At 45.2% G+C, this 15,169-nt stretch overlaps 1 protein-coding gene across 3 annotated transcripts in view; it reads right to left on the minus strand.

Moving 5' to 3' along the window:
- LOC135901889 (putative sodium-dependent multivitamin transporter) overlaps positions 1–15,169 on the minus strand; it is a 92,568-nt gene that overhangs the window by 24,397 nt on the left and 53,002 nt on the right. For all 3 annotated transcript variants that reach the window (XM_065431718.2, XM_065431717.2, XM_065431716.2), the window contains exons 7-8: positions 12,308–12,394; positions 5,441–5,613 (exon numbers count right to left, since the gene is read on the minus strand). In XM_065431718.2, coding sequence (XP_065287790.1) covers positions 5,441–5,613; positions 12,308–12,394 — 260 coding nt within the window. The remainder of the gene's footprint in view (positions 1–5,440; positions 5,614–12,307; positions 12,395–15,169) is intronic.

Below are 15,169 nucleotides of genomic sequence, written 5' to 3' on the forward strand. Positions count from 1 at the left end.
TTCGCGTCCCTCACGCATTGGAGCAGCACCGGCTGCTGCGCCGAGCTGGCGTTGGGGTTATCGACGCTGCCCCGTAGTTCGGGTCTGTAGGATCGCTGGGCTCCACGAGCTTCACCCAGGGCCACGTGGGTAGCACGCCCGTGTTCCTTTTAACCTCACGAGTTGACTGGTATCTCGTTACCATGGGTGGAAGCACTAGCCTACCAAAAAGCACATCGAAACGCAGAGCGCGATGCAAGCAGAACCGCGTTGCTCGGTGCCCCCTTGCGGCTCTCTCCGGTACGTGGAGCTCGCACGCGGATCGCAAAGTCACCTACCTCTCAAACGCTCCCTTTTCAACAGAAGGCGCTGTCCTCACTGTCTTCTAGGCACTCTATTCAGTCATCGGACGCACGATTTCATCATTCCCATAGACAGCTGCTATTGGGCGATAGCTGGCATAAGCTGCGGTTGGCTACGTGGCGTAGATACCGCGGCCGCCTCAGGGCGCCGCCACGAGTCCACTGGCTTAGCGCACTGCGGCTCGCTGAGGGCAACCGCGTTTGTATTATGTTTAGCGCGTCATAGGCACCACATGAAGTCGTGGCTTCTAAAATATCAAAAAATTGGCTGAAGGCTTAGCTTGCTTAAGCCTGGAAGATTGCGAAAGCAATACCCTTGGCTGGGCCTTGGTTCGGCTGATGCTGTGGATTTGGTTGCCCTTTGTTAAACTTATGGCTATACATCATCCGACATAGCGCAAGGCAGCGCGCCGACCACTGCGAGGAGCCGAGCTGTAGCCCCATTTATCCTTTTAGCTTGATGTCACACAAGCGAGCGGCCTCTCTCGGTAGCGCCGCCGCAGTGGCGCGCAAGGCTTCGCATCCACCATTGATGCCGCGAGCTGGGGCCCCGTCTCTCGGTCTGGCGTGACGTCACATGGTCACGTGACGCGCAGCTGGGTAAGGAGGCGGTACGACCACCGATGGCCCGAAATGGCGAGCAGTATTGCTTTCGCAATAAAATGAAATTTGAACTGCGCGTCAGGGTAACATTTAGAAGATGGAGCGTTGTGGGTACGCCCCACGGCAACGCAGCCTATACAGTGCAACACATTGTAGGAACAGGATCACAGCCGACGCCGTGTTTGATTGCCAGTAACTCTGCTTTTGCTAAACGCACTGAAGTACTTTTTGCGGCAAAGTATTTCTGAAATAGCCTATTTTCATTTCAAATGCATTCCTCCACATCTATAAAAAGTAGTTCAGGGCACTTTTAACACATAGCTCTTTTTTGCATTCCGGCACAAAAGTAACTTGAACGCACATATATTTTGCCCCACACTTTGGGAAACAATATCTGTAGACTGATTTCATCCTAGGGATTCATTTAAAGTGGATAAGTCTAGCAAACTACGCGTCTGCACTACGTAAATTGGAACATTGATAGGGAAAGTAACTAAGTAAGAAGTGACTTAGTGAACATTTTTTAATTAGTTGAACTTGTTCCTTTATTTCTCATGCTGGAAATGTTCATGTTCGAATAATCCAGCCAAAGGAGAAGATTTTTGAAGTTCCGGAAATTTTAAAAAGCATCCACCCGCATACGCATTCCTACATACTCAGTTGGTGAAGTTGATATTGTGGTACATAAAGACGGCATTGATGCATTGGTATAAACACATATAGAAACAAATATAAACACTTTGCGCTCGGAAAGTGCGTGATGTACCTTAAAAATCGTAACGCATTCAAGGGTAACAGTTATACTGCATTTGTGCGTTGTATAAAAGTTGTGGCAGAGCTCATCTCACGATGACAGTCGAAGGAATTTGGTTCAGCATTGAATCATAATGTAGTGACATAACATACAGCCACCGTCGAAACGAGTTATCTATGAAACGTGTAATGTAGTGGGATTCCTCTTTCGCCTTCTCCTTGAACACTCGGCGCCATCTAGCGCAACCACCGCGAATCCTGCACGTGGCCTCCGAAATGCATGGCGCGCCGGGGGGTGTAAAAGCTAAGAAACGCGCAATTCGCCAGCCGGGCTCCTGTCTCTTCCTTCTTTCTGGACACGCTTCTCCACACAGTGGCACTGTCGAGAAGAGCGTGCGTGGCCTCCAAGACGAGAAGCGTGACACGCCGGCACTGCCAACATAGAGAATCCTTCCCTCGCTTGCAAGACACTTTGTGAAACATACTCTCTGGCTCAAGTTCTTTAGACGTTCATTAAAACAGGGCATACACCTAATGCATTGATGGCGAAGCTCGCTAAAGCATCGGCGTAAATGGCATTATTTGAAAAGTGGCACGTACCTAGCGCAATTGTGGTACAGCCTGCTAATGCGTCGGGTTGCTGTACTTGAGGAACCCTTGTGAAGTGATTTTAACTCCTATTAGCTTCGGCGAAATTTGATGGAGCTTTTACATCATTGCACCAAAGTAGGCGTCGAACAGGGTTCAGGTACGGGCTGGTTGGTATTCCATTGCAAACTCGACTACATCGCGTAGATCGACAAAAAGATTGAAAGAACGACCATGATAGCGCTTGTCATCGCCATTCTTTAGGTAATTTTGTCGATGTACGCGCGGCAGTCAAGTTTGCAATAGGTGTCACAGCTACTGGCTCATACCTAGGGACCCAACTTGACATCAAAGAGGTTCATCGACCACTAGCACAGACCGAGTGGCACATACACAGCGCTTCAAATCGGCGTCAAAGAGCTTCTACGAACAGTGGTACCAACCCAGGCCCACATCTATAGTGGCCCATATCGGCGCGAAAGAGGTTCGTTGAAGAGCGGCACGCTTGCACCAAGTACGCCCAATGCTCAATTGAGTACCTTGTTACATGCACATGATCCCGATGAGCTATCTATTCGACAACGGACTGCTCATGGTGATATAGGCGTGAAAACAGTTAGATACAATAATACATATATTCCTACATACATACATAGCCCCTGCAAGAATATGTGATGTACCCTGAGAATGCGAACGGGGCATTAAATGTATGAGCAATCAATGCCGGATAGGTGAAGTTCTTTGGCGTGAGGCTCGTACAGAGTATTTGTAGGCTTAATAGCAAGGAAGGATACTTGGCGTCAGATGTTTCTTTTACGTAGAAACCGAGGTGTACGTTGGAGTGTGCAGGAACATGCTTCGACCTATTCTGCTGTCCTATGGCGAGGCATTTATAGCAACCTTCTACACGCATAAAAAAAAAAACCTATAGAGTAGTTCTATAGTTCTATAGTACTTCTATAGCCACCAAGGTGAAATCGGGGGTTCGTTAAACTTTTCCGTTTTGAACCCTACTAACGGACATATTTCTGTAACAATGAAGTGAAACGTACAGACGCGGATCTTGTGTACTTGTGTTACTACTTGTAATAGCGCCGCAGTGTTAGACAGCAATTACGGTTTATTGGAAAAGACACTGTATCAGCGTTGCTCCCTTATGCGACAGTTCCGTATTTGCAACGCGCCGAAAGCAAGAGTCCCGTTTAACACTGACTGGTGTATCTCAGGTGCTATTCTACTGTACGCACCCTAGTAAATCAGATGTTTATGTTTTTCCCCAATTTAAAGTAACGCGGATAAGACTTTGCAACTATATTCGGAGGCGTTGTTACCTGCACTCGCTTCGCCTCCGCAGGTTTTCTTTTCAACGGAAAGTTATTAGCGCCCAGGCAGCCATCTGATATCCCTAGGCAACGGAAAGCGTGTTATCGATCGACATAGAAGCACCTATTCTGCCCGCAACAGGCCAAGCAGGTGGCTGCCGTTAATGTGTTTGTCTTTCGCGGGAAGGGTTGTTGTGTCGTACTTTCACTACCTGTCATTTAACCTCGGCAGCAAAGTGTCAGCATTATCTCGGTTTTTACCTCACGAATGGGCCTCGATACTTGCGGAAGAAAGCATGCTATATGGTGACTCAAAAGTGGCTGCTTAGTGCAAGGTAATTTTGCAGCATTGCATGCATTATGAATATGTACAAACTAGCCGAAGCCTCAGCACTACTCTAAAGCTCTCAAAGACAGACATGGAACGCATAAAAATTCTGACTTTGCGGCTCTTGTTTGTTCCTGGAAGCTTGCGTATTCAGACGATCAAAATGCACCTTCACGTTTTCCGACAAGGAACACTTCATAGCGTTTCTATACCTATTTGTCGACTCCAAGACAGACGCTCGAAGACCGACGTAGCCAACGTGGTGCACGGGAAACCTTACAGTTCGAGCTTCGATTTCTATGTCGCCAGGAGGCACGTGGCTTAGCGATGCATCACGACCTGCCAAGGTGTTGCCGTGGGCGAGCGCTGGATCATTGGCAAAGAGTTTAGCTGTAGGCGTTGTGGAGGGCCGCTTGCGGCATGCCGAGGTTCGCGGAATATTTCCCTGCTTTTAAATGCGTAAAACGTTCTACCCTAAATGCCAGTGTCATAGTAGCTGTGGTTGAACAATGCGTTTTGGTATATTAGTACGCCTTCAGGGAAGTTATATCCTTAAATGAAGACCTGAAACGAGAAGCTGTCTGCTGTGTCAGGCTTGTCAGCATTCAGGGCATCGCTCAGAAAAAAATATCTTGCATAGCTTTGCATACTTCAGCGTGTTTTCGCATCTTGTTCTGGTTCATGAACTAAATTTATTGCACGCTTCAGGCCAACATGAGAGTCACTAGGCTAACATCCCCATTCCGGCTACTAGTGACACCAGTGCCCTAGAATTAGTAAGGGCACAACACAGGTCTTCAGGATCATCAGCACACGTTTGTTAAACAGCTGTCATTTTATTGAAGGGACGGTCATTACTATAGCAGTAGAATGACGCCTACGAACAAAGCTTTTCGCACTGTTTTAACCTTACATTAGCACATTGCCTGTAAGCCCACCTTCAGAAGCAAATATAGCAGTATTGCTCCACTCAAACACCATGCTGCGCTCGCCCTTTTCTTTGCTAGTAGTTGCGATAGGCATCTTCATCAGCCTAATAATTTTTCATTCTTGGAAATCACGTGATCATATCTTTACCGGTTGTAGCCGCAACCGAAAAACGCGCGGCAATGCTATACTACTTCAAGTGGCAGCAACAGCAAAACGCACCATCGGGCCACTTCATGTTTTCATAGTTGAAAGGGTCCCCGAAACGTTAGTTTCTCAACATCACGGCGACACAACGAGCACATTTGGCGCGCGTATGTATAGCGAAGAACGAAACGAGGAGAGCACTTTGTAAAGGCATGAAGAAGTGAGGAAGCGAGCTGAGGCAGAGAGCACGGTGGAATACTGGGCGCGTGCTATCGCGGGGGCACTAGTTGGATACGCTAAATGCAATGAAGGATAGGCGAGTCGTTGTGCCTGCATTTTGTACTCAGCGGTTCCGGTGGCATTTCAAGCAAAACTGATGACCATACTTACCTCCTTAGGTTTCACTCATTACTAAAACAAAAACCACTCACGCTTGGCCGTATGGCGTAGATGCGTTGCTGCGCGTCAGCGAGACGGCAAACTCCTCTGCATCACAACCATCCAACGAAGCCGCCATTCTTGGAGGGCTGGCACCATACATCATGTTGAGTACGGTGTATCCCCCTTGCCAAATGCATCCGATGGTAGCAGCTATTACAGCCGCCTAAGTACAGAAATAAATAAAACAGTATCTAAAACGCGCTCTTCACTTCGAAAAGAACCTACGCGCTAATGTTTTTCCCTGATTAAGTTCTGCATCACCAAAGGCTGCTGAACAATGATACTCATGTAAGGCCGCATCATAAGAAGCCAACAAACACTGACATCAAGGGCAACATATGGCAAACTACTCGTGCTTAATAATTTAAATAAAGAAACGATAAATTAATGGAAATGAAAATGGATAAAAAACAACTTGCCACAGGTGATGATCATTCCCATTATTTTATCATTTCTTTATTTCAGTTATTAAGCACATCTTATTTCCTCTATGTTGCATTTGGTGTCAGTGTTTGTTGCGTTCTTATGATTATGTGTAATAAACATCAGGACCCTTGGTAAACCCTCTTTCTTCTCGTTAATATAAGGCCTGTAAGATATGATAATTTCCTGGTGTTACGCTCTATTTGTCGATATTGCCACTGGCTCTTTCTTGCCTTCACGAGTGGGGCTTACAGTAGTAGGCTTAAGTGCAGGATCACTTTCCTTTTCAAAGAACACCAAACAGTACTTTGAAAGAGCATAAATTCACGTAGTATTTTATTAGGGAAGGTTTATTATGGCCTAGCAGCGCGTCCATTTGCTTGTAGTGAGATAAAAACTGTGTTCACACTGTGCAAAGTGGACACACACAATAAAACGAATGCATAGGTGCCCAAAGCACTTGAAGTGTATGCAGGGCCTAACATTATTTACCATATATTTGCATCTTTTTATTAGAGACCGTGGTCATAAATTCTCTTAACTTTTATGTCGCCACAATTCCAAAATAGGCATCGATATCACCAATGCATTCGTGCTGACCATCCGAAAGTCTTCACTCAATCTTCATGTGAGTGTTCGTCACCACTTTATTATAGGGAGAATTTGTGTGCATACATATGTATACTGCCTTTAAAAAAAGTAGATAAGGTATCCACGTGCAGCTTCTACTGCAATGCCTGTGCACATGGCGCGATGGGGACTCCGATCATATTAGTGACAACAGCCTAGATATACTTGACTAAAAAGCAGCCGGCGCGGACAGACCCAATGCAAATTCTGCTACCAGTTTTACTTGTACCAACGCCATCTTATGAGTGAAATTTGCCTCAATCTAGGTAGGCATCGCTGATAGGGAGGAAATTTCCGCTGATCTCAAATTCACGCCGTATGTCCATGACAGTAGTGGTGGGAAAGGAGAAGGGGTGCTCATCGCCATTGAAAATGCCTTGCCATCTTCGCTCATTTGTGAGGATGATAACATAGAGAAACTAGTTTTTGGTATTTGCTACCTGATAGAGAACCACCTCTTCGAGATAACCTTTTCAACAGACTAACTTACATTAAACGACAGATTGACAGCTGACCATTTCAGGTTTTTGGAAGAATTGGTCATCCAATAAAAAACTTATTCTTGCTTCCGGTAAAGAAGAGTTCACCGTCAGATGAGGCAAGGAAATTCCACTACTTGGTGGAGAACTTTAACTTCCATCACCGCGCAACTCGCAACAAAAAAGGCGCATTACCCCTGACCTTATTCTAACATCCGCACCTGAAGCCAACACAGAAATTAACAGGTTACCGGGCTTCAGTGACCATAATATGTTGCACGTAACCTTCTTACTCCCGATAAAGAAGCGTTCACATGAAAGCAAACTAAAGGTTGACTACAAAAGGGGAAATTACGAGGCTATTAACAATGAGCATGCAGTTTTTCTCGAGCAGTTCGGGAAGCGGTATCCGAGGCACCTTGTGAATATTAACTGAGAATTACACAAGAATTTAGTACTGAATCTATAAAACAAGAACATTCCGGCGAAGATAATGAGGCATGATGCTTAGAAACCCTGGTTTTCCTAGCACCTGGATGAGTGTGAAAGTATACCTTAAGAAAATAAGGGATGCCAAAGACAAGTTTCTTTCGTCCGATCTTCTCTCAAGACTCAAACCAACCCTAAAAAATTCAGCAGCAAACTCTCCGCTAAATCAGGAACTAACACTATTGAACTCACGAACGCCGATGGTAACAAAGTAAAAAGTGAACACTGTGTGAAAGCTTGCTACAATTTCTTTTCATCAACGTTTTTTACTGTTCCAGCCTGCTCTAATGAATCCACTCTCCACTACCTAGTGAAAAAAAATCTTCAAGTCATCTTCATTGAGAAAGGTACTCATAAGCTAATTAACAGTCTAAAGCTCTCTTTGTCTGCAGGATGCGATCACATTAACAGTAAGCTCCTGAAGAACATTATTTCAGCATCATCTCAGATATGGTGTTTAATAGTCTAATAAGCAGTAAACCAAGAAGTGGAAAAAAGCAGGAATCATTCCCCTTTTTGAAGTAGGAGACTGCCTACGTTTCTAACTATCGCCTGATTTTTCCATTGAGCATGCCATCAAAGCTAATGGAATACACTATAGCATGTAGTCTAGAGATCAACGTTGAATCAACGAACTTCTACCCACACAAAAGCGGATTTAGAAACTTTTTTACCATGTGGAGGTGAGCTCGCCTAATTTACTGATGATCTCCTGTACTACATGCATTTTCACCTTCGAGTAGAAGCAATATTTAAGACTTCTCAGGGGCGTTTGACCACGTCATACATGGCGTACTACTTTATCAACTCTCTCACCACGGCTTACCTCGGAATCTAATTTTATGGTTCGGACACATTATGAAGGGGCGAAAGCAATTCACCTGAGGTAATAATCATTGTGTTGTGCTACCTCCTCTAACATCATGTGTTCCCCACGCAGATGAACTATCAGCACTGTACACACATACACAGATATATATATATATATATATATATATATATATATATATATATATATATATATATATTAGGGGTGTGCGAATATTGAAATTTTCGAATACGAATAAGGCAAAAAACAGTCTTCGAATATCGAATCGAATATCGAATATGTATCTAGAATTAAAAAAGTTGCAAAACGTGGTGACAATAGCTTTATAATCCTTGTTAAAAATAATATTGCATTTTACAAGGCTGTTGCAGGTTAAAAAGGCACTCATTACAGATAGTGCGCTCAGGTAATGACAGGTAATGCTCTCAGTCAAGTAATGCACTTGTTAGTGGTTATCATGAAGGAAAATTAACTGCTCTACATGCTCAGAAAGTAAACGCTCTGTATGCACTGTGACAACATTTCAAGCGCTAGATAAGACTTTCACTTAGAACTGAGGTAGCAGCGATGTCGAAGTACTTCTGGGTGAGTGTACTTAAAAGCGGGTACATGCAGCGGCCAATGGACTGCCACCACTCACAGAGATCCTTGCCCCTTTCGAGGAGAAGCTTTTCTGTATAGTCTGTAACTTCCCTCTCAGAGGCAGATGTCAAACGTGCGTTCTCCTTGTTCATCACTAGACCATCAAAAGCTTTTCATACAGTGGATACCACCAGCGGACACGAACTCGACGCTGGCATGGCAGTGTCCTCACTGGGTTCTACGCCAGCTGCGTGGAGCTCCTTTGTTATAATGTTTTTCAGTCAGATCATCTGACCAGACGCCTGATGAACTGTGTCCTTAAAGCGTGGAGCAAGAAACATGGCCAGGTTGACCACTTCGTCAAATTCGCACTCACCAAAACGAGTCTTGATACATTTTGCAAGATTGTTAGCAAACGCTGAGTTGCCTTTGCAATCTTCGAGGCAATGCAGCATTTCAAAAATAATTGGATTTTGACATGACAGTGAGGGGTACTTTCCAGCACCTAAAATCACAGTTGCGTCAAATAAGGTCTTCAATGCCTCCAAAAACTCCCCTGCATCTCTTCACTTTGCAGAGTTAAAGGTATCTACGCTCGTGTCCGAAAGGGTGAGCTCAAGTCGGCTAGGACTCTCAGAGTTCAAGGAGCCTTGAGAGCATGAGGTACTGACTACTCCATCTTGTGTCAACATCCTGCACAACATGGAGCACGTCTTTGTTCAGCTGCGTCTGCAGATCGTTCAGTCTTTTCTGTGCACTAGGGCTATGCTTGTAGTGTCCTACAATCGTTTTCGCCTTCTTGCAGAGTCTATTGATTGCCGGAGTACACGACATTTCATTGCTGATCACTGATCAGGGCAGAGTGTGCGCAAAGCAGGCTCGCTGGAGCCAAGGCAGTCTCCTGGCAGCGGCTCGGATGTTGCGGCCGCTGTTCGTCACGATGTACTTCACGCAGTCGATTGGTACCTCAGAGTCAGTGCATAGCTGCTCCAATGACGCAGCTATGTTCACAGCCGTGTGACTCTCCCGCATATGTCGCATGTTCAAAGAGGACTTTTTCATGTCGAACTTCACCGCAGAAAAATGACACGCGAGGCTTACAAAACTCTCGTTGGCACGCTACGTCCAGACGTCGCTCGTAATAGTGAGAGTGTTTGTTCCGTGTTCAAGTGCTTTTCGCAGCTCGTGTCGTACCTTTGCTCTTGTGTCGCTGTACATGCGCGGGACGAGCACACGCGACAATTTTGTTCGAGATGGCCGACTGTAGCACGACTGTACAGCTGCTTCAACCAGTGCTTTGAACTGATATGGCAGAAATTGTGAAGAAATGAACGGCTGCCACATTCTGGTGAAGTGCGTTTCTTTCTTCTGAGACAATGACTGCTGTCTCTGCTGAAGTATATCATCTAGTGCCGGTTGAGTCTTCAACGGAGCGTTCGTGGCGGCCTCTTTTTTGTGCTCTTCCATCAACACGGGGTGCTGTTTCATGTGATTTTGAATAGTAGTGGTTGTTCCCGTTGGCATTTTAAGAGCATGATCGCACGACTTGCACCGAGCTGTCGATGGCGAGAGCTTTGTGCTGTGCCGCCAAAGGAGACTTCTTCCGGCTTTCTTTTCTTGCTTGATCGGTGGCTCGTCATCTGCAGATGATGCCATTCTTGGAGAACACGCTCGATCGAGGGCTGTATAAGCACTGAGATAGTTGCAAATAGCGCAGTGGCTTAGCGTGTTTTGCGTTTGTCTCACGGAGAAGCAGCGCATTAGGTGCAAAGAGCCGGCTATTACTCGAGGAAAGCGGGAACACAAGGCGGGAGTCGTCGATGGCGATGCAACGTTCTCCTCGGACATGTTTCTTTTTCTTTTTAATTTCCAAACATCTAAAGATTGTTCAGGTAACACTTTTGGGATGCATATTTTATCGCATATAGTTACAGAGCCCTAAAGGACATCATATATGGTTATGAAAGAGCCATAGAATAAAGCTTGGTAAAAAGAAACTGAAACTGATCGTGTCTCACGGGCGTCATGCAGATAGACTGAAACAGAGCGTACAAATAATGAGCCGGTCATGCGAAGTTCTCAGTGAATAAACATGTTCTGAGGAGAATGCGGAGCAAGCATATAATTCGTTACTTGCTCAATTATTCCGTCTGTCAGAATATTCGCCGTTTCTACCGTTATTCGGCTCTCTTCGAATTTTCGGGAATTTCCGAATATGCATTTCTCGAATCGAATACTCTTCGAATAAGGAAAATATTCGATTCGTATTCGAAATTTCGAATATTCGCACACCCCTAATATATATATATATATATATATATATATATATATATATATATATATATATATATATATATATATATATATATATATATATATATATATCATTGATCTGTCGGCTAACATGAGCATGAAACTGGGACTCTTCGCAGACGATCGCGTCATTTATAGCCGAATTAGTTCAACCAAAAACGCGTCGCAACAGCAACATAACCTGAACACTATTGCCGATTGGTGTGACGTATGACACTTGCCTGTCAATCTCACCAAATGCAAATCAATGACATTTGCTATCCAGCACACCACCACTGCAAGCCCCTACAAGATATGTACTGTCGAAACTGAAGCCACATCATCGTGCAAATACCTTGTGTTCCCATGACATCGTCGCTAACATTAACAACTGACACCAAAACTTCAATGGTTCTCGAACGCCATGTCAACTACAGCGAAACCACAGTGCTGCATCTCCTGATATAAAACCTTTTTATATCTAACATTCGTCTGTCCCGCACTAGAATTCGCGTCTCAATTCGGCGTCCATCACAGGACTTTCTAGCACACTACTACTAGCGCTCACTCATGTTTTTGTTTCGGATTACCTCGTTGCTAATCGCGCAGTATGTTACTTCTGAAATTGTCGGTCTTTTTTATTTCTTACAATATATTTTACCTTACACCATGCTATGACCTTGTTCGCTTCAAAACTTCCTGAGAGCTCCTGCATTTCTAAGTCCAATGTTTTGAGCAATGACCATTCATTCCACTGCAACGCCACATCAAAAGGTTTTCTTGAACGCTAAGCCATCAAGAGCAACAGGCGGCGTCAAAAGCTTATGTGCCATGGAATACGACGAGAAAACATTGGATTTTCGAGCCGTATTTTAACTTAACAAGTACAACCCGAAAGGCCACAATGCCACATAGCGGAGTCACATGGGACATGTGCCAATAAAATACCACAAAGCACGCACGTTCGTAAGATCACATATAGCTATAAAGGCCGATTCAGTTAAATATATATATATATATATATATATATATATATATATATATATATATATATATATTGTCACTCGACAAAAAAGTGTGGATTTCGACATCACATAAACTCAAACCATCGTGAACCGAACTTCATTACGCACCTTGGTGTCAACACAGGGAAACACCAGACCTAGCATTGAAAGGCTTACGAACGGTGCGGTTATGCAATTCTGGAGCACCATCAACACCTGCAAGAGTACATGTTTACACGTTTACGTTATTGTTCCTCACAAGCAATTGTTGCAGAGCAAATGCCATGCATTTAGCCGTACTTCGCGCTGCCTGTTGAACAACAAGTACCACGCACACAAGCGTCCTACAGTAGTAAATAACTAACACAACGACAACGCGAAATCCTGCTATTCTTGTGGTACATAAAACACATTCTTAATACATCAGTGGTCACCTGCCTCTATTGGCTTGCCCCCTCTGTGGGACTGCAACGTTACTGATAGCGAGTATACGCCATGCGGGAGACAAAACAATCGGTGTGCGCAGAGCATTGACATAGCTCCACTCGAAAGAAAATACACAGCAGTCTGTATTTCGAAGGCATGCGGGGTGCATTACCGATGTTGTGCAACCCACGTTATGTGTTGGCGCGGCGCTGTGGTTCTGCTTGCCGAGCAGCAAAGATTTTGTCGCTCGTGCAGCGCGTGGACAACCGTGCTATCAAACCAGGCTTTGGTCGTCCTCTGTGCTTAAACATTTCGACCGAGTAATCTGTTTGATTGCGTGGGCAAATTATGAAGCGAACAATTCGAAAATGATGCGGCAAAACTCATCTCCCGATGGCTGTCAACGATAATACGTTCGCATTGGATTAATAAGGTCGCACAGCGCATGGCCGCCGTCGAAACTAATTGTCTATGAGGCGTGTGCCGCAGCGGGACCCTTCTTTCGCGCTTCCCTGATAGCAATCAGCGCCATCTAGCGCTGCTGCCGCAACGCCTGCAAGTGACCTCGGGCGAGCAAGCCACTTCGGTATGGGCAGTTCTGCCTTCTGCGACCCTTTATGCCTGACCACACCATCTCTGAGTACGAATGAAGTATTAGTCATATTATTAACGCTGAGAAAACCGTTCCTAATTCTTAATTATACCTAATTCCTAATAATAATTCATAATTCCTAATAATAGTTCCTAATTCGCCTGCTGGCTGTTCGCTCTTGCATAGCTTCTCCGCCTGTTGTACCGCGATCAGTGCACCGTAAGTTCTGCTTCTGCGGTACAGGTTTCTCGTTTTGTTATCGGCCACAGGATGCGGATTTCCATGGGCTGAAATGCCATAAGATTCTTGTACTGAGGCGCAGGCTACAGGGCAGCGAAGTCCTCGGTAAGCTCAAAGGTGAGGAAGCAGTTTTATCAGCCTTTGTTACACTGACTCACGGACACTCTCTCTCTCCTCCGCTTCCTCCTCCGCGTACTTCATTAGAAGACACGTAGATATAAGGCCAATACCGAGCGCCACAATGGCGCTTTTTTCTTGTTTGGAAACACCATCAACTCCCAAGTATCAAGAGTGTGTGCTTTTCGGCTACGCGCCGCTGATGCCACGTGCGCAGTGCAAAACACGCCATACGAGGTATAATGAGTTGATGCGCAAAACATGCAAATTAGGCAAAACGATGGGGTGAGCAAATGCATGGAAAAAAAAATTTCGTGGACGCTTAAGCTTCGCCTTTAAGAGTGAAACGCGATAGCATTCAAAGATCCATAAGTACTTCGCACGCTTCCCTGCAACTGCAGCGTATGTAACCATTATGCTTACAGAGAAACATTCGCCGCAAACGCTATGCATGACGGCGCTTTTTCTGATGGAACGATGCGGCAGAGCCAAGCGCCATCTGGAAGTGTTTCAAGAAAGCGGGCGCGCCGCTTCCCGGACTGCGAGATAGTTACGCGCCGGCGTGCACAAATGGCGGACGCCATCTCCGGTCTATGAATTGTAGAAATACTAGATAAGGGCTTTGTTTGAGTTCTCGCGTAACCGAATTACGTTTTCTCGTATATTTAAAATACAGTCCGAGAGGTGTCATGTCTGTAGGGTTTGTGCAAGTGGTACTCTACGGTTTTTCCCCGTATTCCAGCTTGAGAAATTCAATTAGTTCAGTCAATGCTTTGTCTCACATGGAAGATATAGGTATGTGTTGTTGTCCGAAACTCATTTTGCCGAGATACCGGACGCGGGGCGTGGATGCTGAGACCGGATTTTCTGCGACACGGGCTCTTTAACGCTAGCGCGTTAAAATTTGTTAGTATATGCATTGTAAAGGAGGCGTATCGCATATGGGTGAATCTATAGCTTTTGCGCTGTGGACGGGATGTAGATGACCATACTAGTCTCATAATCTGTGTCGATAAGACAATAACAGTACGGAGAGGAGCACGCGACTCTGAATAATCAGGCGTGGTTTACGGGACGTTCGAAAAACACGAAGTATCCACCACAGTGGCGTAGTGGCTTTGGTGTTGTGCTAGTAAACCCGAGTGTGCGGGTTCAAATCCCGACAACGGCAGCCGCATTGCGATGAGGGGAAACGCAAAAGCGCCTGTGTGCCGGTCATTAGGCACACGTTAAACAAGCCCCGCTGATCAAAACCATTCCGGAGTCCCCCACTACGGCAAGCCTCATATTCACGTCCTTCTTTTGACACGTCATACACCACAATTAAGAAAATTAAGAGCACGACGTCGCCGGAACTGATGCGGAGCCTCCCACTCCATCGCCTATCTTTCCCTGTGAATTGCTTTGAGAGAATAGCATTGTTTTCCTGCGATATGTGATGTCACAAATACGCTGCTACGTTTCTTGAGATGAAGGAGCCTATATGCCCACTTGTGATAATTCAACAAGGAACACTTTATGGCTGCGTGTGTGCGTGTGTCACAGCGAACATATTGTGGGCCTCTCGGCTGTAAGTTGCTTCTCCCTTCAAGAGTGCAAACATAGGAATTCGTGCC

The sequence above is a fragment of the Dermacentor albipictus genome, chromosome 2 (genome assembly GCF_038994185.2).
Source record: "Dermacentor albipictus isolate Rhodes 1998 colony chromosome 2, USDA_Dalb.pri_finalv2, whole genome shotgun sequence".
Lineage (NCBI taxonomy): Eukaryota > Metazoa > Arthropoda > Arachnida > Ixodida > Ixodidae > Dermacentor > Dermacentor albipictus.